This window comes from Lissotriton vulgaris, chromosome 8 (assembly GCF_964263255.1).
Source record: "Lissotriton vulgaris chromosome 8, aLisVul1.2, whole genome shotgun sequence".
NCBI lineage: Eukaryota > Metazoa > Chordata > Amphibia > Caudata > Salamandridae > Lissotriton > Lissotriton vulgaris.
In genome coordinates, this window is record NC_141696.1 from 166534660 (window position 1) to 166558524 (window position 23865).

Below are 23865 nucleotides of genomic sequence, written 5' to 3' on the forward strand. Positions count from 1 at the left end.
AGGATTATCATGATATACTCATCTATTATGAATAACGTATCGTAATGATGTTATGTTAACGGTACATAACTTTTTTCCTTACAGGTACAGACCCCAGCGACTGGCTGCCTGGGTCACAACCGGCTCTAAGCCGCCATTATTTTTGGAACAATTTTCCTAATATTTTAAATCTTTTTTCACACAACATTCCTCACGGTTGGGTGCACCTTAGTGTGTGCATACCACCGGAGGATCACTGTCCTTTGGTCCTGACGAAAGCTGAGCGACTTGGGCTCACCAATAGCAGAAACATGTCAACCATTTTTTTTCACCCAGTGGACTAGGTGTCTTTAATTATTGAGACTTTCCCTAAGTTTCCACTTATAATTGTTTTTAACCAGTGCTAGTTGGGCCTTGAATAAAATAGTTTACTGTCACAACTACGCACTTTTTAATTTGCACTCACATAGCACTTTTTGGTTTCTTCCCGTTGGCACCCTCAACACTCACAACAACCAGCTCCGCTGCAAAACAGGCGTTGTAGCACACTGGAAATACGATTGGTCTTTCCAGTGGGAAACCAGTGATGAAGCATGTCACCACTAGGTGGTGAGTGAGGGTTCTTACAAAACCTTTCTTTGGTTCTCCTTCACCTTCTGTCTACCCTTTTCATCACGCCTAATAATTCCTCTTAAGTGTGGTTTGTTCTATCACTCTCCAGTTGTTTTTGTAGTTTGCCTTTCAATAAAGTCAACTTTTTTTTAACTACAACATGTTTCCTAAAAGAAAATGGTACCATGTTTAAAAATATATATATGTATTTTTAAAGTTTGTTTAAGAGGTGGCCGTTTTTCTCTGGACTACTGCCTACTTCCAAACAAACTGTTTTTATTTGAAAATGAGTTGCCATCTCCTTTGAGGAGCCCATAACTTTTCAGTGGTTTCAGACTGGATTTGCAGCACACCCCTTCCAAATTGAAATTCAACATCCGCTTCAAAACCAGTATTCCCATTTAGCAAACCTTTACTGAATCTGAAAATTGGTTTAGAATATTCAAAAATGCAATTTTGCTGTTGCAAACTCTCTAATTTTGCGAATTGCAGGTTCTGTGACCACGAAATGAGCTAAGTACACCTTGTCCCAAGTTCCCCAATTCAGTCTTCTCTCTCGTCTGTTTTCCTACTTCAAACTTCCCCTGGTTAAGCTTAATTCCTCTGCCAGCTACCTACCAAACCACTGCAAGAGACTAGCATGGAAGAGCTTTGGGGTGGGGAGGGGTGAACGCATGCAGCAAAAAAGCACAAAATGAAAGACAGGTCGGACAGAAGGATGAATGGAAAGATGGAAGGATGGAGAGGCGGATGAAGGGTTCGATGGGAACGAAAATGAATGCATGGACAGCAAGATGGAGAGATAGATGAATGAAAGGATTATTGAGCAAAAGATTTGTGGATGGATGAATGAATGAGTCAATCAAACGAGAACAGCAAGATTGGATCAGTCACGAAAGCTCGGTTTTGTAAATATGTATTTTGTACTTGTATAACCCGAATCGCGCCAGCTTTTCGTATTTTGGAATCTTGAATGTATCTGTAACTTGTTAATAAGTAACTTTCACCACGAGCACCTATTATTAGTTTAATCTACTTCCATGCTACTCTCATTCCTTATGTAATTTACTTCGCTCTATTGTAAAGCACTCTGACACCTCTGGGTAAAGTTTGCGCTATATAAATGTGCATAAATACAAGGGGCCTCTTTTATGAGGCTGTGCGTCACTTTTACGCTGCCAGTGCGTCACTTTTTGTGACGCACCAGTGGCGTAAAAAATGCACCTTGTTGCGCCATATTTACAAAGTGACGCATCTAGGTAGATGCGTCACTTTGTAAACCCCTGCGCCACATTATACCTGCGCCAGGTATAATGTATGCAAGGGGGTACTGACGCAAGGAAGGGTTCTAGAAGTGACGCAGTGAAATCTATGAGATTTCACTGCATCACTTTTAGGACGCCGTTGCAACAAAATCTTGCGCCTGCCTCACAGCAGGCGTAAGACTGACGCAGGCCCTTTCACATGGGGCTTGCCCCATGTGAAAGGACGCATTGCTGGAGTTGCGTCACTATTGTGACACACTCCAGCAATGCGTCACTTTTGCGCTTACAGATACGTTAGAAATACTGGCGTATCTGTAACTCCTTGCGACATGATGCGTCATACATTAAATATGACGCATCAGGAATGTCGCAAGGAGTGCGCACTGAGAAGTGACGCATCGCTGCTTTCACGCAGCGATGCGTCATTTCTCATAAATGAGGCCCAAGGATTGGAGAAATGGTGATTTAGAGAGGGATAGATAGGGAAAGGAAGTACGGACGAAAAGAAGGAGGGATGGGTGGGTGGGGGACATGGAAGCAAGGATGGCCAAATTAATTGAAAACTAAGATGTAAAAGACCCCACCATTTGGCCAGATTATTTTTAGAAGTCACTCGGAAAGGAACCGAAGTGTTTCTGGACTCGCTCCATGGCATTCTGTACATGGTTCTAAGTGGGGGTATTTTATTTTTCTGGCTGCTCCCTCGGTCCTGAAGCCTTGAAGATAACTCTCTGTGTCTACAATTGTTGCATTTTGTCGTCTGCGGCCCGCACTGTGTGCACTGTTTGAAAACAAGTGCGACCCAGGCACCTGCCGCAGGAATGACACAGCATCCTCACGAAAACACATTTTGTAAATTTTTCTGATCTACATTTTGTGCTGAACCGCACACTTTCACCACTCACTTTGTTGTGCTGGCATCCCCGCCTCCCTCCCCCCATTTTCAATTTAAACATTAGCGCCATCTAACCGGGCAGTCGGCTACCGTTCATTGTTACACAAATATTTATGAAATTAGCAAGCGGTGTACATCTGTATGGTGATTGTGATCTCCATGTTATATTTTTTTTACTTGCCCACCAGCGCCTGCACCTGTAATGATGTTGGTGCTTCTCTATGCCAGTACCTTCACCATTAGTTCACACTACACAGGTTAATAAACTAGTGAAATATCACATTCGGTTTATTTTATTCATGTTGGATTAATTAAAATCATTACATGTCTGATGACACCGTGCAGTACAATTACGCATAATTGCAATAGTCGACCATTGTTTATAAAAACTTTTAAGAGAATGTAAAATACAATCAAGGGTATTTCTAAGAGGGAAATGATGCCCTGTAAACAGCATTTACAATTATTTAAGTATAAAAAGGGATACAAAAAAATGAGTCCGAAAGGTTTTAATAGTTTTGTGCATTGGAAGTAGCAGGGACACGCTAGCTAGCGTAACCGCGCGCTTTATAAAACTCCCTTATTATTATTATTATTATTATTATTACCCAACGTTGTGGGGCGAGGGGAAGGGAGAATGAGCAAAATGCAGACTAGTTAGTGTGGTTTTGGAGCTCAAGGTGCTGAGCAAGTGGGGGATTGAGTGGGGAGGCGGGATCTGATATACCGCCCCGGCCCCCACTGACTGAGGCCCACAAGGTTGTTGCAGGGGGGTGGAAAGTACAGTCATCATCTGGTGCACGAAACTGCCGGGACTTAGAAGCGCGTGCATCAATCCCGCATTTTGCGATTTCTAAATAGCAAATGTTACCAATTCGCTATTTAGAAATCGCAAAATGCAATGCATGAAGTATTTGCATAAAAAAATGTGATTCCTTAAAATTCCTTAATCGCGATTCGCAAATTGTAAATCGCAATTAAGGAATTGATTCCCATTCATTCCTATGGGCCTAGAGGCCCATAGGAATCAATGGGAATTGCGCACGCAATTTGCAAGAACCCAATAGGTACTCGCAAATTGCGCATGCAATTTCAAGGGTGCAAGGGTGCCAAAAGGACACCCTGTTACACCCCTGAGATTGTTATGTACACCCATGTTGCGCATATACATGCCCCAAGGGCATGTGTGTGTAACGTGTAATTTTGAAAAATTAAATTTTGGGCATTTTTCAAAGTTTTTGCAAATTACCATCAACTTAAAGATGATGCATCCCAAATGCAAAAATTGCAGTCACAAAGGGGCAGATTCTGCAAATCTGCCCATTTGTGATCGCAAAATGCAATGATGCATTGCCCCTTAGAGAGCTTTGCATGCGGCCCTTGCTGTAGTCGGTAGGGATGTATGAAGAGCATATAGTGTGTTACCAAAGGCTAATGTCACCCTGTGTAGGGCCATTCAGGAGTGCGAGACAGATGGAGTCTTTGAATACCCTGAGTCTAGCAAGGGTTCTTTGAATATTGTCGGGAAACACAGATCCAAGGCCTCTCTGCACCATCTAATGCCATAGGCCGGGAACACAAGAAGAAGCAGTCAGTGGCGATCATCAGCAAGTTTGGGGCAGCAACACAGCAAATGGAGCCAAGATTCTTTGCGATGTTTACATAACCTGCATGAGATTGCCCCCTGTGCCAATTTCTTGGGTGTGCAGGTGGCCACGATGCCCAAACGTCTGATTGCCAATGTTACCGGGGTTTGCCATTGGGAGCCCTCACCTTTAAAGATTGATTTGAGGTGGTGTTTGAGGGAGATCCCTGGGCCCACAGGCCACTAAGGTAATATTTTATTAGGTCCCGCTGACACACAAAGTCTGACCTCCCTATATATATCACATATGGCACTCCCTATCAGTGCATATCTGTTAATATGGTTTTGGGGTTGTGCGTATAGGAATGCCATTAATATTCTGTAGAATCTGTATAGGATCCCCTAGACATTAATATAGCTGTGCACTTATAGGCAAGATCGCAGGTCTTACTATAAGTGCAATGTTTTCCCCCCAATTTCTTTCTTTATTGGTCTGATGTTGGTGCAAATTGACGTATTTTTCCACCTGTAAGAAACACCTCTTGGCCTGCAGGAGAACATCAGTGCTAACAGTTTCACATCGATTCGACTAAATCTGCAGCACACTTTTGCTCAAATGTTTACATGTTTATCGACCTACTCACACCAACTTTCATTTTATATGATGCTTGAGGAAATATTTTCTCTGCCATCTATAGGTTAGTTCCTATATGGTATTAGAGAGGAAAAAAATCTAAATGTTTCTCATACATTGTTAGAGAACTCTCCATGAATCAGGGGTTGTTTTTTTGTATTCTCAAAAATAAAACCTAACATGGGGCGGTAATGTTTTTTTGGAAAGCCACAAGTCTCGACACACCTGCAGCAAAAACACCATAAGATGGAAGTGAAGAAGACCTAGAAATTAAAAACAAGGCATCTGGCATTTTCCATTCATGCACCCAGGTCATGGAGCAACATCACCATATCCTTCAGGACTACCCCAACCCTGGTCCACTTTAGGAAAAAGTTGAAAGACACACCACTTTAAAAAACAATATAAAAGGTGAGAGTGGCAGTCCAACTCCACACCCCAAGCCCAACTTTGCCTCCAGTTGCTTATTGATTGTATCTTTGCCTTTTAACTTGTACATCAATCTGCTGCCTTTTGACTTGGTTCACACTACTTAAACACAACATACATACATACATACATACATTTAATTATCTTCCCAGGACAATATCACTCCTCTATTGTGTGTGTAACAGGAGAGTTTCCCAAACAGTGGTAACAGCGTCAAAATGTGGTCCACAATTACAGCCAATGGTAATGTATCGTTCCTTGCACCTTCATTCCACAACAACTCATCTTCCTTTCCAATCAACAAATGGTTTATCATTGTACTGGTATTGCGGACTTCCATAAGAGCACAGATGGCTCTAGCAATAATGGTCCGGACTGAACCGGACACTTCACACTCTGCTCACTGGGGTCTAGTCGTCAAGATCCCTGCTGGGCCTCACTCCCTCCAGTCTCTCCCCTTCTCCTGTCAGGGCACACTAGTCTTGGCAGACAGAAGACTGGTGCTCCAGGCACAATGCAAGTGTTCTTGGTTTTTGGATGAACGCCCCTCATCCAGATGGGAGACAGGCAGACCTTGGGCCCCAGTCCTGGTTCTAACAGCAATAAGTCTTAGTCCATCACAAACATGATGGATAGCCTGTCCATGGAGAGGTCAGGGGGTGACAGGATGGTAGAACGAGGTGTGGAGGGGTCGTCCATAGGCACTCTGGTTAGAGGGGTCCCCATAGCGGGTAGGAGGTCAGCAGGGTCAAACTTGATGGTGATAGAACAAATCAAGCCTACTACTTGCTACTTGGGACGATTTGTTAAAAATAGTCTTGTGGAATATTGCTGGGTTGAAAAACAAACTTGCCATAGCAGAGTGGCCTGACTTTGTGAAAGACCATGATATCCTGATCTTCCAAGAAAGTTGGGCTCCTGACCCCATCCACCGCCTGGGATATTTAAACTTCTAGAGACCTGCCGTGAAAGGCAAAAGAGGTAGACCATTAGGTGGCCTAACTATTTGGATTAGGCAGTCACTTAGCCTCAGGTCCTCAGTAGTAATAGTGGATAACCCTGACATTCTTGTGATTAAGCTGACCCGTCCCTATCAATTGGAGATCATTATCATTAACATCTATGCTAGAGGTCAGCCAGGAGGAAGGAGCTCGGGAATAACCAACGAGCTGGATCTCATCCTTAACTCCGTTGGGATGGAAGGCTTTGTGAATGTGGCAGGGGATTTGAATTGTACTTTCGAACCCCTAGTCCTTGAGGGGGAAGATATCCTAGCTGCAGAAGATGCACAGTGGGATATCCCCCATCTCGTCTTAAATCCAATAAAAAAGTCGACAGAGGCTGCCCTAAAGTGGCTGGGTTTGTGTCTTGAGTGGGGTTTGAGAGCTGTCAATGGCCGTTCTAGCTCTGATAAAATTGGACGGTTCACTTTTGATAACGGTATACACTCTAGTCGGATTGAGTATATTTTATTAAAGGTTGAGTATTGGTCCCTTCTTGAGGACATGATAATATCTGCCCGCCCAGAGAGTGACCACAACCCACTCCTACTTAGTTTAAAAACGGAGGGAGGTCTGGAGCGTGCTAGAGCGTTGGAGACTGTCACAGCAGAGGCCCTCCTCACTAACGATAGGCGTAGAGTTCGGTGGGATAGGGTAGTTGACGATCCCCAAATTTTAGTTAGGATCTCTCAAGAGGTCTCCACTACCCTGAGTGCCTTTCAGGCACTGGGCGAACATGAAGAACAAATTGTGACTACCAGTGTACTTCATGAGCAGCTTTTTGGGGGTTTGAAATCTCTCTTCTCCAAAAGCGGTAATTCTAGCAAGCCTGCTTCTAAAAGTCCAGGAAACTCATGATATAACAAATCGTGCCGATTGGCATATGGCTCGCTGGTTAAAGCCATAAAATCACGAGCTACTGAGAACATTAGGTTAGCGAGGCTAGTGTATAAGAAAACCCTCAAGCAGGCCAAGAAGGATTGGGATGACCAACACTGGCAGGCTTTACTTGAGGCCAGTAGGTCGAGAAACCAGACCTGGTTCTGGCAGGTAGTCAAATGGGGAAGTACAGTGGATTTGCAAGCTCCGGTAAACCATGTGTCTGCTGAAAAATGGGTTGATTATTTTGGGTCACAGCTTCAGGGCTTAGAAACAGAAATAGTTCCGACCCCAGTTGATTTTATCCTAAAGTCACCGACCTTGTGCCATCCCCTTGTGTTCGACAGTAAAGATGCTGAGAATGCACTTAGGTTGGTACAAGGTGGAAAAGCCCCAGGTATGGATTGCATCCCGGCCGACCGATTTAAATATGACTTTAACAATTGGGTGCCTTACATTACTTTTCTAGCTAATGCTATAGTGAAGGGGGCTCCAATCCCGGATTTGTGGCGGGCTCTGAGCTACTGCCCATATTCAAAAGAGGTGATCGTTCTGCCCCGGGGAATTGCCGCCCTGTTAGTTTAATAGATGCCATCCAGAAAATAATAGCAAGGATGGTGCTGGCAAAGATCCAGGCCTGGATGGATCATGCAAATGTTCTGTCCCCGTTACAAGCAGGCTTTAGATCTTGAGTCAGCACGATCGATCAGGTGTTTAGATTTATACTAATTTACTGGAAGGTAGTCCTTTTGGGTGGTGGAGCTATTTATGCAGCGTTTGGAGACCTAAAGTCTGCCTTTGACTTGGTTCCTAGAGCCAAGTTATGGGTCGCATTAGGAAATATGGGGTTGCCATGTGATCTTCTTGAAATAGTAATTAGACTACACGAGAAAAATTTTGCACAGGTTAGATGGGGTAAACAGGGGCAGGTAACAGAGAGATTTCCCGTCTCCCATGGTGTACGTCAAGGGTGTGTACTTGCACCGACCCTGTTCCTGTTGTTCATCAATAGGGTCGTGCAGTACTTTGCAGCATTCCCAACTGATGCCCCAGTTTTAGGAGGTACTAAGTTCCCACTTCTTATTTTCGCGGATGACACCCAAATTTTATCTAAAACTAAGAACGGTCTTCAGTCCACTTTAAACAAGTTTGAGGAATTTTGTCATAATAATGATCTACAGGTTACCGCAGGGGTCTCCAAACCGGTCCTGGAGGGCCGGATCCATGCCAGATTTTGTGCATATCCCCATTGAGATACATGTAGTTATCCGGCCCTCCAGGACCGGTTTGGAAACCCCTGGGTTAACGTAACTAAGACAAAATTGATGGTGTTAACCAAAAACAGGCCACTGCAGAGTCATGTTAGTATGAATGGTTGTGAGCTTGAGCAGGTAAAAGTAATGACTTATCTGGGGGTTGTGTTGGAAAACAGGCTCAGCTGGAAACCCCAGCTTGACATACTCTCCCTGAAGGTTGCTCAGCTGACAGGGTGTTTAATCAAGGAGCAGAGATCTGCTCTGACAAAAAGGATAGGCCCTGCTTTAAAAATCTATAACGCAAAAATAAGTTCAGCGATTTTGTACGGTGCGGACTTATGGGCTTTTTCAGACCTATCATCATTAGTCAGAGTTCAAAACAAATTCCTCCGAACCCTTGTAGGCCTTCCCCAATCCAGCCCTATGAAGCCCCTGTTACTCGACCTGGGATGTCATTCTATTGACGATGTAGCACGTTTCAGAACAGTAGCCTTATGGAGGAGAATTTGGACAACCCCTGAACTGGCACTTTTTGCTAATGAAATATTGGACTTAAGATCTGTAGTGGGCTCGGGTAATATTCCCTGGTTCAGGAAAGTAAGATTCTTATTGGAAAATATGGGTCTAAATCACTTGTGGTCAGCACCAAATACTAATATTTTTCCATCGAAAAAGGATTATAAAGATCTTTATTGGGCTACAGTAAGACAACAACTCCAGACAGATATCACCTCTCTGTCTGGTAGGTTCTTGGAACATAAACTCGACCCTTTTTTAGAGGATTACTGGGATATCATCACGAAAAGTGGTGATAGGAAGTCATATCACCAGTTTAGGGACGGGTCGCTTCCACTGAGATCGTTTACCATCAAATGGCGAGGTCAGTCAAATGAGTTTTGCCCATGGTGCATTGACCAAAAAGAGCCACTAGGCCATGTATTCTTCGTTTGCCCTGCCTATTCAGCCCCCCGGAGCAAATGGTTAAAACCTATTTGTAACAAAATGAGAACACGGGAGGGGTTGGTGGCCATACGCATTTTGAGGGCAGACCCAACAGAACTGGTGGTTATAGCTGTAGCAAAGTTCTTGGGTTGGGCGTGGACAATCAGAGCTAAGCACCCAATAGTTAGTTTATAACTGAAATCTGTTTTTAGAAAATTTTAAGTACGTCTTTAATTTTATTGATGATGTTTTCATTGTATCTTAATCTAATATGTATGACAATTTATGAAGTTTTAGAGATGTAAATTGTGTTGTAGGATTTTATCTAATTTTTATATGTAGTATCGAATGTTAGGGCTTATTGATTTTAATACCTTTTGAAAATTGGTGTAAAATTATGTAGAGTGTGTTATTTTAATAATGTCTTTTATGATGAAATATCTCGAAATAAAGACGTATGAACTGAACTGATAGCCTGTCCACCATATTACATGTGCCATTGGATATAATGAACTTGCAATATGGTGGGCGGGATATCCGTCACGTTTGTGGTGGTGTAACCCATCTGCCGAACTCCAAATCAGGTACTTAGTGATCCTCCCTCTCCTGATGAGACAGTGCTGTACAGTAAAGTATGGGACACATCTCCCACCTTTTTAATCCAAACACAAATATGTGATTTAGTATCTGGCCTTTGAAATTTGTTTTGGGGTGTCAGATCCTTTGAAGTGGTCTTACACTTGCACAGCCCTTCGTCAAAGGGACTTTCTGCCACAGGAAGAGTAGATCCAATTCTGAGCGACCACAACACAGGCCAAGAGTAACCTGGGACAAACCTGGCTGTCAGCCTCCGCTGAAATAGGCCCCATTATGGTTCAAAGGACTAAGCCTTATAAATGTAAATGTGGGTGTACTTGTAAAGCGCACTGTGACTCCAAGGAGTATCCTGTCGCTGAAGACCGCTGGGGAACCTGCCCTGGTTTTCCCTGTGAGATGGTCCCTTTCTGGGTATCTCCAAGGTGAAACCAGGCATCCCCTGCGTCTCTGGGGGGCCGTTGTAGAGATGAGGCAAGCAAGTGTGTTCCCTGGTTAGAGTAGGCACCAAGGCGAGAATTATTGAGTCCGTTTGACCCTGGTCCACGGCCCTGCCGCGTCGGGAATTGAACCATGGTCCCGGGCCGTTCTCTGCTTACGGGTCTGCCGCCTCTAACCAGTGAGCCACACCACTCCACTTATAGTCTAACAAATTATCTACTAGTACCAGCCTTATCAGTCCCACCATCTACATGACAATGAGACCAGGCCCTCAGTGGCGTGATGAACGTTGAGGTAGCCCCTCTGCAAGGTACGTGGAGGGGCCCCTGCTCCGGATTTAATCTGGTGCAGTCAGGCCAGAGTACTGTGCTGACGGGCCCCCTGCAGCTTGGGGGGCCCCCGCTCTGCTGGAGCTGCAGGGCCTGTGTTACGCCACTGTCCAGTAACTCTTCCTGGGGTCAAAGAGCCCTTTGATGTGCACAGTGGATGCACTGTTCTTCATCTCTCAGTCTGTGTGTCCCACCCCAGTCCTTAGGATTGTCAGCAGATTTCCTGTCTGGTGGTTGCAGTCCTAATCGCTCAAGCCTCTTCAGATCCTGGGCTTCCAAACTGGAACCCAAATGCCTCCATGTTATATACCATTAACAGAAAAATATATAAGGGGGTGGGATTCAAACCAAAGTTCTCGTTTTTTCCACAAAATTAATCAAACTGTAATCCAGTCTGCGTGCAACTTGGCTCAGTGTCATGCCCAAATGACACAATTTAGACAACAACCCCAATACACGGGGAGACCTTTCTCCTCAAACCAGTGCACAGCAATGTTTTGCCATTAGGCCTATTCTACTCCTTGTTCACTCTTTTCTTTTAACAACTTTTATCCTTTTACATTTCACATTTCTTTTACTCCATATACGATTCCAGTCCACACCTGGAATACACGTCATTTTCCCAAGTTTATTTTGTTCCAAAAGTGCCCATCCGGACCTCAGTGAAGAACACGACTGAAGCGCTATTCATAAAAAGCAGCGTTTATTCAGATTAAAACCCAATGCATTTTGGGCTGAAGTTGCCCTTCATCAGGGGTAACTAAAAAAATAACAAGTAAAGCCATAATCAGTGCATATTCTTATTACGCTGCATCACAAGCACATTGAAAATATTCATCACCATGTTGCCTCATCACAGTGTTTCCCACACCGCTAAATCACATGCCCGTCCTTCACTTAACTATCAGTTATCTTCGTATTCACATGGTGTTTACATTCTCTATTTTGTACAAAGCAAGTCACCCCCATTATGCCTCAGTTTAAATCAAACGTTTCTGTCAGAACTATTAACCCTTTTATCCTCAACCATTTATACTAATATATGATCCCTTCTGCTAACAGTTCTAAACTGTGCTTTGTCATGTGCGCTATCTCTACCTTGTTCAATTGTTTCTACTGAACACAAATGCTGGTATGCTGCCATGTGGTTATGTCACTTAACACCAGGTAAAGACATTGGCCCCATACCTTCAAAAGGGTAGTGCTTGGTGCACCCCTCCCAGCCTAAACAGACTGTGTAACAGTGAGACAGGGCTAGGTCATGATGCACATGAATGATCCGGGTTCGCCCATAACCAAAGTTCATTACCAGCGATTTAAATATCATTGCAGCTGGGGCACTACATACCCATCACAATGCCCCCTGTATTTCCCTTGTCAATACTAATATTATCAGAAGTGTATTATGTTTATGTTTCCAATGGTATTATTATTAGATGTGGGAATTTAGCCTCTTCAATGCTCGTGACGTGTGCTGATGACGGCCGGGAGCCGTCATGACCATGCCCGCCATAGGAATGTTCAGCACTGCGACGGAATTCTCGCCGCAGTGATGAGGTTACAAGAAAGAAGCTGTGTTGTGTTTGCAATCAGGCAAGCACCATTTTGTCTCCTGATTTTCTCCTTCTTTAGATGCGGATCCAGCAAGACTTGCCATTGAAATTGTGAGTGACTGTTTTTGATGGTCGCAATTCTATGGATTAGGTTGATAGTAAATTGAGGATCACTCCGGAAGAGAATCCTTTGAGAGTTCACACAGGCACAACATAGGTCTGCCCGGATATCAGTTGATGCCCCAGAAGTCATTCATCACAGACATGCAATATAAAAATAAGACATAGATACATGGGAGGTTGTGTCTCTGATGAGACCTGCTTCATTGTCTGGCTCTGGTTATTGCGGTAAGATATTGACTAGCTAAGATCCAATTGAAATGTCGCATTTTGCTATGTCACAGCTTTCTAATGTAGAATTTATCGTTGTCTTATAGTAGCTTGGGCAGTAGCAGTGAATTGATAGATATGCTGCATTCCACTCTATCCTATGGTATCCCTTAAGTTGTCAATGAAGGGCATATACTTAACACTCATCCTCTTTCTTGTGTTTTGGTTAAGGTTGGAAGAAAATAAAGTTGTCAGTCGTGGGGTTTAGGGGTATTTGGTAATACCTTTCAGCTGACTATGTTCAACAAAATGTACAATATGTAATCTCATCTTGCATTTTATATTTTTTCAAACTTCATGCTACGTCTAATGAAAGCTGAGGACTTTCTTGTGTTCCTAATTCCTTCGAGAGGACTACTATATCTTGGATTGTACTGATTAAATTCAATGTATACACACTTCTTCTGAAAGCTCTTCAATTTCTTTACATTTGCCATTTTGTTATGCCTTGCAGGTTTTCCAGGGACAACTACTGATGTCATTTCTGGCTGTAAATCAGAAGAATGGTCATCCTGCAACAGGTAGGCTGGGATTTCGAATTTACCAGCTTAAGCAGAAGTGACGCGCGTCTAAAGTGTGAGAATAGCATGCTGTCCTCATCACTATCAATAATGTAGTCACTCTTGCAATCTTGAATAGATGAGTCCATTGCTAAATGTAAATGCTCTGTGTTGTAAATTGAATCTTGTGAATGCAAGGACCCGTGCGAATTAAATTCAACGCGCAAAGCGGGCTGTCGTCAAATGGCATCTGTATGGCCTGCTGAATCTTATTCATCATGAGATAGTGGTCCAGTGAACCCTGAGACCCAGAAATGACAAAAACACATTCGCCAGGACTGAAAGAAGGTTGAATTATGAAGCTTTTGTGGGTATTCTCATGTGCGGGGGGGCGTATCAGGAATAATGCAGTGGTGTAACAATAGCCCCTTAGCACCAGCAATGTGGGGGGCCCCTAAGACGCCAGGTGCCACAGGCACCTGCTCTGAACGTGCCTGACTGGATCCATATTGTGTGGAGCCCAGTCTATCTACTTTGGAAGGGGGGGCCCCTCAAGTTTTGTTACGCCACTGGGATAATCCCTGCCACCTATTCAAATGGGTGCTATCCCACACGTTCGGCTTTGTTCCTCTAATACAGCGGCAGGAGCGTCGCCCAACTGGCTCAGAGCCAGCTGCTGAAAAATAAAATTATATATTATTATAATTTTATTTTGCAGGCGCCGGCTCAGCCTTGCGTATGTGGGGAGGGGCGGGCCGGGCCATAAGATAGGGTGACCAACTGGAATGGGTGCAAATTCAGGACGGTGAGTGTAAAAATTCAGGACAAAGGGTCAAAATTCAGGACAAAAATTCAGAACAGTAGGTCAAAATTCAGGACAAAACTTCGGAACAAAAGGTAAGTTTTACAGACACATCAGAGGAGGTCGCGTAATAGTATATAAGTAAGTAAATAGACAACCACTTAAGTACAAGTCAAAGTAAGTTTATATTCGGTTGAGACAATTGTGCACTTCACGGTTTTTCAGTATGGCCGCAGCTTGCTACCTTAGACGTTTCAAAACTCGCATCTCGCTCCAGCAGGTACATTAGTCACCAGACAATGGTGAACCACACCTGAATATAAGTGAGGCCCCTTTTATTGTTGATTGAAAACTACTGGATATACAAGGAACTTTGAAGTGCCAGCCCCCAGTAACTAAACCGCCCCACCCCCTTTCCAGCCTCCAAGGGAAACACCCGATCCGGCCAGTCCGGCCTTGCCACCACGCTCCAATGGTGCCCCTCATCTTCACATAAACTTTCTCTCATGTGTATTTAATTTCTTTTATAGTGTTAATCATCCCAAGTATGTAGGCAGGGTTTCGGAGTGTGATACATGACACACACACATTATATAGAGACAATGACTCATATAAATGTGAAAGTCTATGTATAGGAAATGTTACTTAAGATAATGGGTGCTACAAGGTGTAATTTTTTAATCTATCATTAAGTCTTTCACCATTCATTCTGTCCTTCCATCTCTGTGCCCATCTGTATCCAAACATATTCAACCATTTGCAAACCTATCCACCATGTATCCTTCCATCCATCATTTCACTCATCCATCCCTCCATCCACTCTTTCACTCATCCATCCAGTATTCATCCATCTACCCTTTCACCCCATCGATCCGTACACTCATCCATCCACTCTTCCACCCATCCATCTATTCACTCATCCATACATCCATTTACCCTTGCACCCATCCAGCCATACTTTCACTTACTCATCCATCCACCCAGTCACTTGTCCTTTCACCCATTCACCCTTTCAGTCATTCATCCTCCCTTTCTCTCTCCATTCCCCTTCCACTTATCCATCCATCCTTCCACCCACCCACCCACCTACTTATCCATTCATGAATTCATCCATTGACCCTATTACTCATCCATCCTTTCATTCATCCAGCCATCCGTTCTCTCATCCATCCACCCGTCTTAGGCCGGCCAAACAGACATGCACATGTAGGTTTCTCCGCCCAGCGTATTCTACAGCCGGGAGAAACGGGACAGACTCCCTGTGCCTGAGCGGAGCGTGAAAACCAGCCTGCTCAGGCCAATCCCGGGAGAGCAGCGTCTGGATTGGATGGGGAGTCTGTTCCAGGAACTGCTGGGAGCAGCAGGGGCACTGAGGAGCACAGAATTGCGAGGTGGCCAGCAGGATCAGGTACGTTTTTAAAACATCCCCTTCGCCACCGCCGCTACTGCTGCCCTGCCACCCTTGCTGCATATTGGCAGCAGCCGCAACTATTCTAATGCAGAAACTAGTCAACTACAGCTGACCTTCGCAAGATCCCTGAACTACAGGGAGTTGCTGCTGCCTAGTAGGTAGTGCACCTAGGAACAGTGGAACAGCTGTTGCTAGCAGGAACTACCCCCTTTACACTTACATTGTATGTTAATATAGACCGATCAGTGCAATATTTAATATCAACTTTCAAAGTAGCAGTTTTTGTGTTTACTTTCATTACAACGTTGAAAAAAGTTTCTTGTGGACCTGCATTAAGTACTGTATTAGTGACACAAGAAGGAATATTACCGAAGACATGTACCCAAATCTATAGCACAATATGTCATACCTTTTTACTGCATGACAAAGGCATGCAAGTATTCTTTCCACCATTGCATGGCAGCCCAAAAATGTGTCCCTTTATAGCTCCACATTCTTGCTCTCATATATGTCCCTACTACCCCAGACTGTATCTATATCTAACATAGACCTCAGGTGCTTATTTTGCAAGCTGATCTGAATAAAGAAGAGAGTTGACTATGTGATGCAACTGTTGGAATCTGCAGTGTTGGGGTCCCTGAGCACTGCTGGTATTAGGGCATGTACTGTGAAGACCCAGTTGTGATAATGTTGCGAAAAGAATTTATCTCAGCATTTGGATGACGGAACACAATGTTGTCTGCGATGAGTGCCCAGAAAATCTCCAGTGATGCTTAATATTTGTCCGTGCTCTGAGGAAAGTAATATGTAGACTTTTTTCAGAGACGGGAATGCATGTCTTTTCCAGGCCACTTCTTTTTATGTGTGAGAATTAGGAAATCTCCTCAGGGTTGGTTAATGGTCATCTTCCTCATATTTACCACTATGTAATTGTAATTGCATTTATATAGCGCTTACTACCCTTGATGAGGTGTCGAATTGCTGTTCGGCGAGTAGCATGCTACTCCAGGATCCAAAAAGGATTAGTGGTGAATTAGTATAAGGCAATATGAAATTAATTTGAGCGGCGGACACGAAGTCTGTTATATGGATTGAAATAGGATAGTTTAGAGATAGAAGAGGGAAGGGTTTGCATTTATATAGCGCTTGCTACCCCTGCTGAGGCAACAAAGCTCTTTTTGGCAAGCAGTACGCTACTCCGGAACCCAAACAAGATTAGTGGTGAATTAGCACAGGGAAATATCCTTGAGATAGAGTGATGAGGATTAAAAAGATGTGGTTCATCAAGAAGTAGTGACCGAGTGCATATTCTAAATTCAAAAGCTCATTCAATACAAAAACGTGCACATTAGAAAGACAGCTTCCATCTTCCAGCTTCATCTTATATCAGTTTTACGTAGAGGTGGGCTAGCCATTGAAAGCGCGAGCCAGCCTTCAGACAGATGCGTGGCGCTGGCTCAGCTCGAGGTCCTCTCTGACACTCGAGCCCCAAATGAGCCAAGCTTTCTTTTAGCTTCTGCCTGCCACTCACACTGTAACCTCATACTCCAAGAAAAAACAAAAAGAGGTGACCATAGGCATAAATATAAATAGATGTTAAAAAATAAATAAAAATAGTACTATAATGTGTAATATTTTAAAACATTTTTCACATTCATTTATGTTTATTTATACTTATAATTATTTTATTTTAATAAACATAGAAATAAATATAAATAAATGTGAGAAAATATATTAAAAAAATGTAAAAATAATACAAAGTCAAGTCAAATTTTTTTATTTTGTTTCGGTACTCTTTCGAGGACCACAAAATTATTTAAAAGAAAATACATTTGTTTTTACATACAAATTAATACATTTTCAATGTAATTTTCCAAAATTTAAAAATTCTATAACAAACATATTCATTTGGTGGCTTAACGCATACAGAAATAAAATCCTTTGCATTGACAATCCTGCAAGACCGATATATGGGCTCTAAGCATGATAACCTAGCAATGACAACATTTTTATTTGGACATATAAAGAACAGATGCTCTAAATTCTGTTTACCCCCCTGACACAGGTTACATTGCGAGGTACTGTTTTGTCTCCAGGAGGAGGTAAAAGATAATACGGGGAGTATACCCAAACGTAACATCATGATCGTGCGCCTTGCGCCATGGGTGAGAGTATATTCCAAATACAGCTGTTTTTGCTTATATTCTTGGGAGTCAGCATAAGTCTTGTACATAGATAGTTTAGTACAGTGGGAGTGATCAAGCTCGTAACTCAATTTGGGAGAAAAGTTTTTTAGAAATAGTTTAAGTTGTGCAGGTGTCCATGATGACATCATTTCTGCACTAATTTTTGCTAGACGAAAAGCCTCTCCCAAGTTTTTAGAGAATGTAGAATTAATGGAGTCCTTACTAAAAGTCTCGATTTTTAACAAATGTCGTAGGGTACCCTCTTTGGAATGGAGAAGGTTATGGGCCCACCTAATGAGGCTTGCTACTGATGTCGCATATGCGCTTGTGATCGTACATTCCAATCTTAGTGCCTGTACTGGTGTCGAATTGGAAACTTTCAGTAACTTTTTTAGTATTTTGCCTTCATTTAAGTCCATATAACTCCATTGTTTTAGGGGAATATATTCAGAGGCATAGGATAGAACCGGGGGGATCTTAGCTCTATAGTTTTTTATTAGTGCTGAAAAATGCCTGCTTCCAGTGGTCGTGTACAGGCGTGACATGGCCCCAGCATGTAGATCACTTTTCCTTTTTAAATGGTTGATTTGTTTGCTGTTACTCATGTTATGCGAAAAAATTCTACCAAGATAGGTATATTCCTTTGTCTGTTCCAACGTCTCTCCTCCCAGTTTCCATTGGTACTTCACATCTTTTTTCTTGTTTGAAAATGCAACTACTTTAGTTTTACTTATATTTGGAATTAAAAAATGATCTTTCGAGTAGTTGTATAAGATATCTAGAAGACTTTGAAGTCCAAAAGGTGTCAGATCGAACATGACTATATCGTCCGCATACAGCAAAGCATGTATGCGCTGAGCGGCAATTTTCGCTGTTGTAGATGCGATGGTAGGTCACTCAGATATAGAGAGAATAGAATCGGGGCCAAAAGGCACCCTTGCTTTAGGCCATTGGATGTTCATATAATCTTTGACAGGCCCCTATCACTCCCCATTTGAACTCGGCACCAGGTATTACTATGCAGGTTCACAATTAGTTGTAATAGAGGTTCAGGGATACCCATTTTTCTCAATTTTATCCATAGGGTCGGCCTATCCACCCTGTCAAAGGCAGTAGAGTAGTCTATAAACGCTGCATATATTGGTTGAGATTTTCCAGTTACGTATTTGTCTAGTAAAGATTGAAGGGTAGCTATATTGTCCGTAACTGAATGGTTCGGTCGGAACCCAGCCTGAAACATGGGAATTAGTCCCAGCGAAAATGCCCAAGATTTCAGCCGGTCCAGTATTTCTGCAGCAAAGATCTTACCGCCAGCATCCATTAGAGCGATTTGTCTATAGTTTCCAGCTGTACTCCTTTTTCCTTTTTTATATATTGGAATTATTATGCTTCCTTTCCAGGAGTTTGGAATGTTCCCAGAGTCAAATATGTAATTAAATAATGGCGCGAGCATCTGGCCCCATGCTTTTTGGTCAGCTTGATAAACCTTGATAGGAATCTGATCAGGGCCGGATGCGCCCGTACTTCTTGCCTTTTTGATGTTCATGGCAATTGACACTGCCGAGGTCTTGGTGAGTTTTATGTCTTTGGTTACCATATCTTGTTCAATGTCCTTTCTCACCATTATGTTCAGGTTGGGTTTGTATAGATCACTTAAGAATATACCCCAGTCTTCCTCTGAGACAGGGATTGCTTCTAACTTCTTTTTGGTTCCTGTCATCTTCGCTATCAAAGACCAATATTTTCGTTGATTGCATTGCTTGGCTGCTAGTTGGATGTCAATCCAATTACGGTCCTGTTTCAATTTTTCCTGTTTAGCCCTTTGTCTTCGAATTTGATTCTTTAGTCTGTTTATTTCAACTTTTATTACTGACGAGTAACTCAAGTACTGGGCTCGAATCAACCTATTGAGTTTTTTATAGTTGGCTGATTGCAATTTTTGTTCTTGCTGGCACATTTTCTTTATGTTGGTCTGTCCTGTTTTAATTTACTTTGTATGGCGTGTTTAAGTTCGTTCATTATAATTTCATAATTCTTTATGGGGTCATCAGAGTAGATGGCAGTTAACAATTGAGTTTGTGTTATTAGTACATTCAAATAGTCCAAATTTTCCGCACCCCAATAAATCCGAAGCTGGACTGTGTTTACTTCCAATTTGGGTTTATAGAATATTGGCTCATTCTGGAAAGTAGTTTGTGCCGTCCAGAATGTTGTTAAACGTAGGAGTGCATGATCGCTTTCCTCATTAAATTTAATGGACAGTTGAGTAATTTGTTCTTTTACTTCATTCCCACATATGAAGTAATCAAGAATAGAAGGAACTCCATTTCCCTGCCTGGTAAATGAAGCTGGCTTATCTCCATTGGTGTTTCCATTTAATATTATCCCATTTATGCTTGGAAGGAATGATAATAATGAGCTTCCTCTTTTATCCGACTTTACTCCTTTTGGAAATTGCGGGAGTGATATTTCCAGTGATTCCTCCTTAAATAATAAAGACCATTTCTTTATTTCACTGTTTGATATTTTAGCGTTTAAGTCGCCCATAATGATATATGGCAGATGATGTTGATCTTCAAGGATATTAGTTATGGTCTCTAATAGATGGTCAAATAAAGGGTCATATTTTTTACTTGGTGGAGCGTAGATATTGAAAAGTAGTATTTTCTTATGGGTATCTGATGATTGTGATTTAAATTGTACTTTGATACATTGTAGGTTATGTGAATATGTATCAATTATTTCTTGTGACCAAGAATAATCTTCTTTCAGCAGGATTGCCATACCTCCTTTCGCATGACCCCTTTTGGATTTTTTTGCTGAGATTTCATAAACATAATATCCTTTTTGTGTGAAGGGAGTGGTTGACCATGTTTCCTGCAGAGCAAGAATATCTGGATGATCTTTAGTTGCATCTTTCATTTTGTTGGTGGTTTTCCCGGCCAGATTCCATGACGAAAGCTTCAGACCTTTGCTAAACCTGATGTTGTTGTGGTTTATCCATTTTTTTACTGTTTAAGGCTTCTGATAACCACGCCCAAGATTTTAGAGTGTTCTCTTTATCATTTGGATTAGTGTTCCGGGACCAAACCGACCTTTCGCCATGCATTACTTGTATTTTTAATATATCTTTTCTCATATTGTTTGATGCATATTCTCCCCATTCTGAACTGAGGTTATTATTAGTATGAGATTGTCTAATTACCGCTATATTTTGTAAATTGGTTTTGATTTCTGGTATTGAGATTACATCATAGCCATTCTTGTGTAGAATTTCCTTCTCTCTTATAATTATTCCAGGGCGAACTGGGGAAAAGAATGACACTTGTACAAATTTGTCATTTTCTTTTTTCGGGAAGCGTACTAGGTCAATTTCTTTACTTGTCAGAGAGTTCAGGGAAGGTATTTCTTGTAATAGATTAATTATTCTTCCACGATTGAGCGGCATATTGTCAGTGGGAAAAAGTTCTTCTATTGTTAAATGTTTTGATTGATTTCCATCCCACTGCCATGTTTTGTATTCTTGTAGTTCTTTTGTATCCTTAGTTTTTTGCTCTGTTGTTTTTTTTACTGAGGTCGGCCAGTATTCTTCTGCTTTTGGGTTCAGAGGTTTCACCAGTGGTGTTATTTGAGTCGCTGAGGAGTTCACTGAGTTTGTGAAAAAATGACTTTGAAATTTAAGTTTATTCCCTTTTTTCTTTTGAATTCTTCTCAGAGGTCTTCTTCTCTTTTTCTTTCCCATTTTTTCCTTCAGGTCTTTGTTATTTATGGTCTTTCCCGTCTGTTTTGATTCCTGTACATTGATAGCTTTTGTTGGATCTACTTTATTGTCGAGAGCTATCGGACCTGGACCTTTATCAATTTCTTTGTTGGAAAAAATGGGATAGTGTTTGATGTTATTTTCGGTGATGTTTTCATTTTCTTCTCTGAACAGTTTCTTGAGAGAATAGGTTATAGGAGTTTTTTTCTTTTTTCTTATTTCCTTGATTTTAGTCTCAATTATTATCACATCTGATGTTTGTGTACTTGCGTCTTGCGTTTTTAGAGACCTTTTTCCTTTTTTGCAGCCATCTTCAGATTGTAATAGGTTGACCGTTACAGGTTTGTCAGATAAGTCATTAGAAAGTTCTTTTTTCTTTTTTTCTTCCACCAAGAACTTGAGAATACCTATTTGGACATCCAGGGTGTCATCGGAGCTAGTTAAAATTTGACCAAGGTGGGTGAGAACTGATTCCAAAATGTCCTGTAGGGAGAAAAGTGCTTTTGACAGGGGTGAAACAGTAGCTACCGGAGTTAAATTAGAAAAGTGGGGGTCAGTGAGATTAGTTTGATTAGTATACAGTTTGGGTGATTTTTCTGGGGAACTGGTAAGTGGCTGGTTTAGTCTTAGCGGAGTTACTGATTTTTGTTCTTCCATCTTCGTAATATTACTTGCAGAGACCTCCAAGGCTAGTTCGTTATCCTGGTGTTTTATGGGTGTTATTTGAGACATCTCTAAGATTGATTTATGATACTCTTCCGAGAGGGAGATCTTTGCCAGGTTAATCTCTGTGTTTGATGATCCTTGGTTATGGTTGCTTAGTTCAGAGTGTAACAGTAACTGATGTTCAGATTTATTAATTGAAAGATTTAGCTTTTTTTCTTTTTCTGATGTAAGGAGAAATGAGTGATTTTTAACAGAAAGGGTGGAAAAGTATTTAGTTATTGCCGGAGTACTGGAAATTTGTCCTGGTTTCATTGATTTGTCAGCAGATTTTCTGATAGCTGCGTCAGTACCCATGCGCTTCATATAAATTGTTCGCGAACGAAGTTTATTTAAGGCCATCATAAGGAAGTTTAGATTCCAAGTAGTCAGATAGACCTATTCTCCTAGATAAGGTGTTAGTGGGGTGGCCCGTCCCGTCCTCGGTCGTCCCCGGACGGCCACAGACGGCCCGCCCTTTGCCCGGGCTTGGCCCGGCGTCCCGCTCGCGTCCCGCTAAGCGTCAGGGGGGCGTAATTATAGGCGGAGCAGGGGGCGGGAAGAGACTCCAGGTGCGCTCCGGTGATCCTGCGCTGCTTCCTGGGTCTCGCAGTCCCGGCCCCTGTAACAGCAGCCTCACACGTTGCCCAAGAGCGATCTTACTCCCTCGCTTCAAGGGACAGCAGGCAAGTCAGCAAAGAAAAATAATACCATTTGTATATGTTTTGTCATATTGATTTATATTTATTTAATTTTTTTAATTATTTTTGATAATTTAATTTAACCTTATTCCCTATGGAGATATAGTTTAACTCCCTACCTCCATTGATGTCTATGGGAGGGTGTTGTAATACCACTGTTTGGCTAAGTGTACTGATGAATTCAGTACAAACATTTAGATTACTATGAAATTTACTACACAAGTGCAGTGTGCGAATACCAAAAGTAGTAACCTTATTCGAAAGTTTAAACTAACTCAACAGTTCAGTTTGTGAGCCAGGGCATTAATGGGCTCTGTTTGTCTATGAACATTTGCTAAAAATAACTTTTTTTCTAATTTGTTACAAGCGCATGTGGATTCTTTCCTAGTAAACTTTCCATACATTACGTTAAGTAGTGCATATCATGGGCATGGGTAAAATGTTTGCGAAAATGTACCCATAAATAACTTTTGACAGAAAATGTTCAATAATTCTGTGCCCTAAAGTATGCACCGGGTTCTGGAAGAAAAGGACAACGCTGCAGTGTTCGTGCATTGACCGCCCGTTTCCACCCAGTGGCTTCGAAGAAAGGCACGTGTTTCCCCAGCGGAGGCCAGGTCCAGCCAAACTTATCAGCTGCGCCCGGAAATAAATTGGTTTTGACACCTCCTTTTTAATAAACAAAGATTAGCCGGGCTTTCGGGTTCTCATCTGGGGAGTGGATTTAGAGCGTCTGTCGGCGTCGTTGTGAGTGTCTGTGCTCGGTTGTGTGCGGGACTTGAAGGGCGTCGGTGACTGTGTTTTTGTGTTCATATTTCTTGTGTGATGTTGAGCGCAGTCTATTCTCTTGCGTTCTGTGGACCCCAAGGATTGCTGCTGAACCCCTCGGCAGCCTTATTTGCTTTCGATGTCCAGGAAGGCTAAAGCTGCAGGAGGTGAGGGAGCCCGAGCGGAGCGTCTAAGTCAGCAAACAATGCTGCCAGCCAATAGGATGCAGCAAATACAGGCCAAGAAAGGAA

General features: G+C 42.3%; 1 protein-coding gene across 1 annotated transcript in view; it reads left to right on the top strand.

The window, feature by feature from the left end:
• MYO7A (myosin VIIA) overlaps positions 1-23865 on the top strand; it is a 778803-nt gene that overhangs the window by 173509 nt on the left and 581429 nt on the right. Inside the window, exon 2 of the mRNA XM_086933887.1 lies at positions 13239-13305. Within this exon, the coding sequence (XP_086790013.1) occupies positions 13288-13305 (18 nt within the window). The 5' untranslated portion in view covers positions 13239-13287. The remainder of the gene's footprint in view (positions 1-13238; positions 13306-23865) is intronic.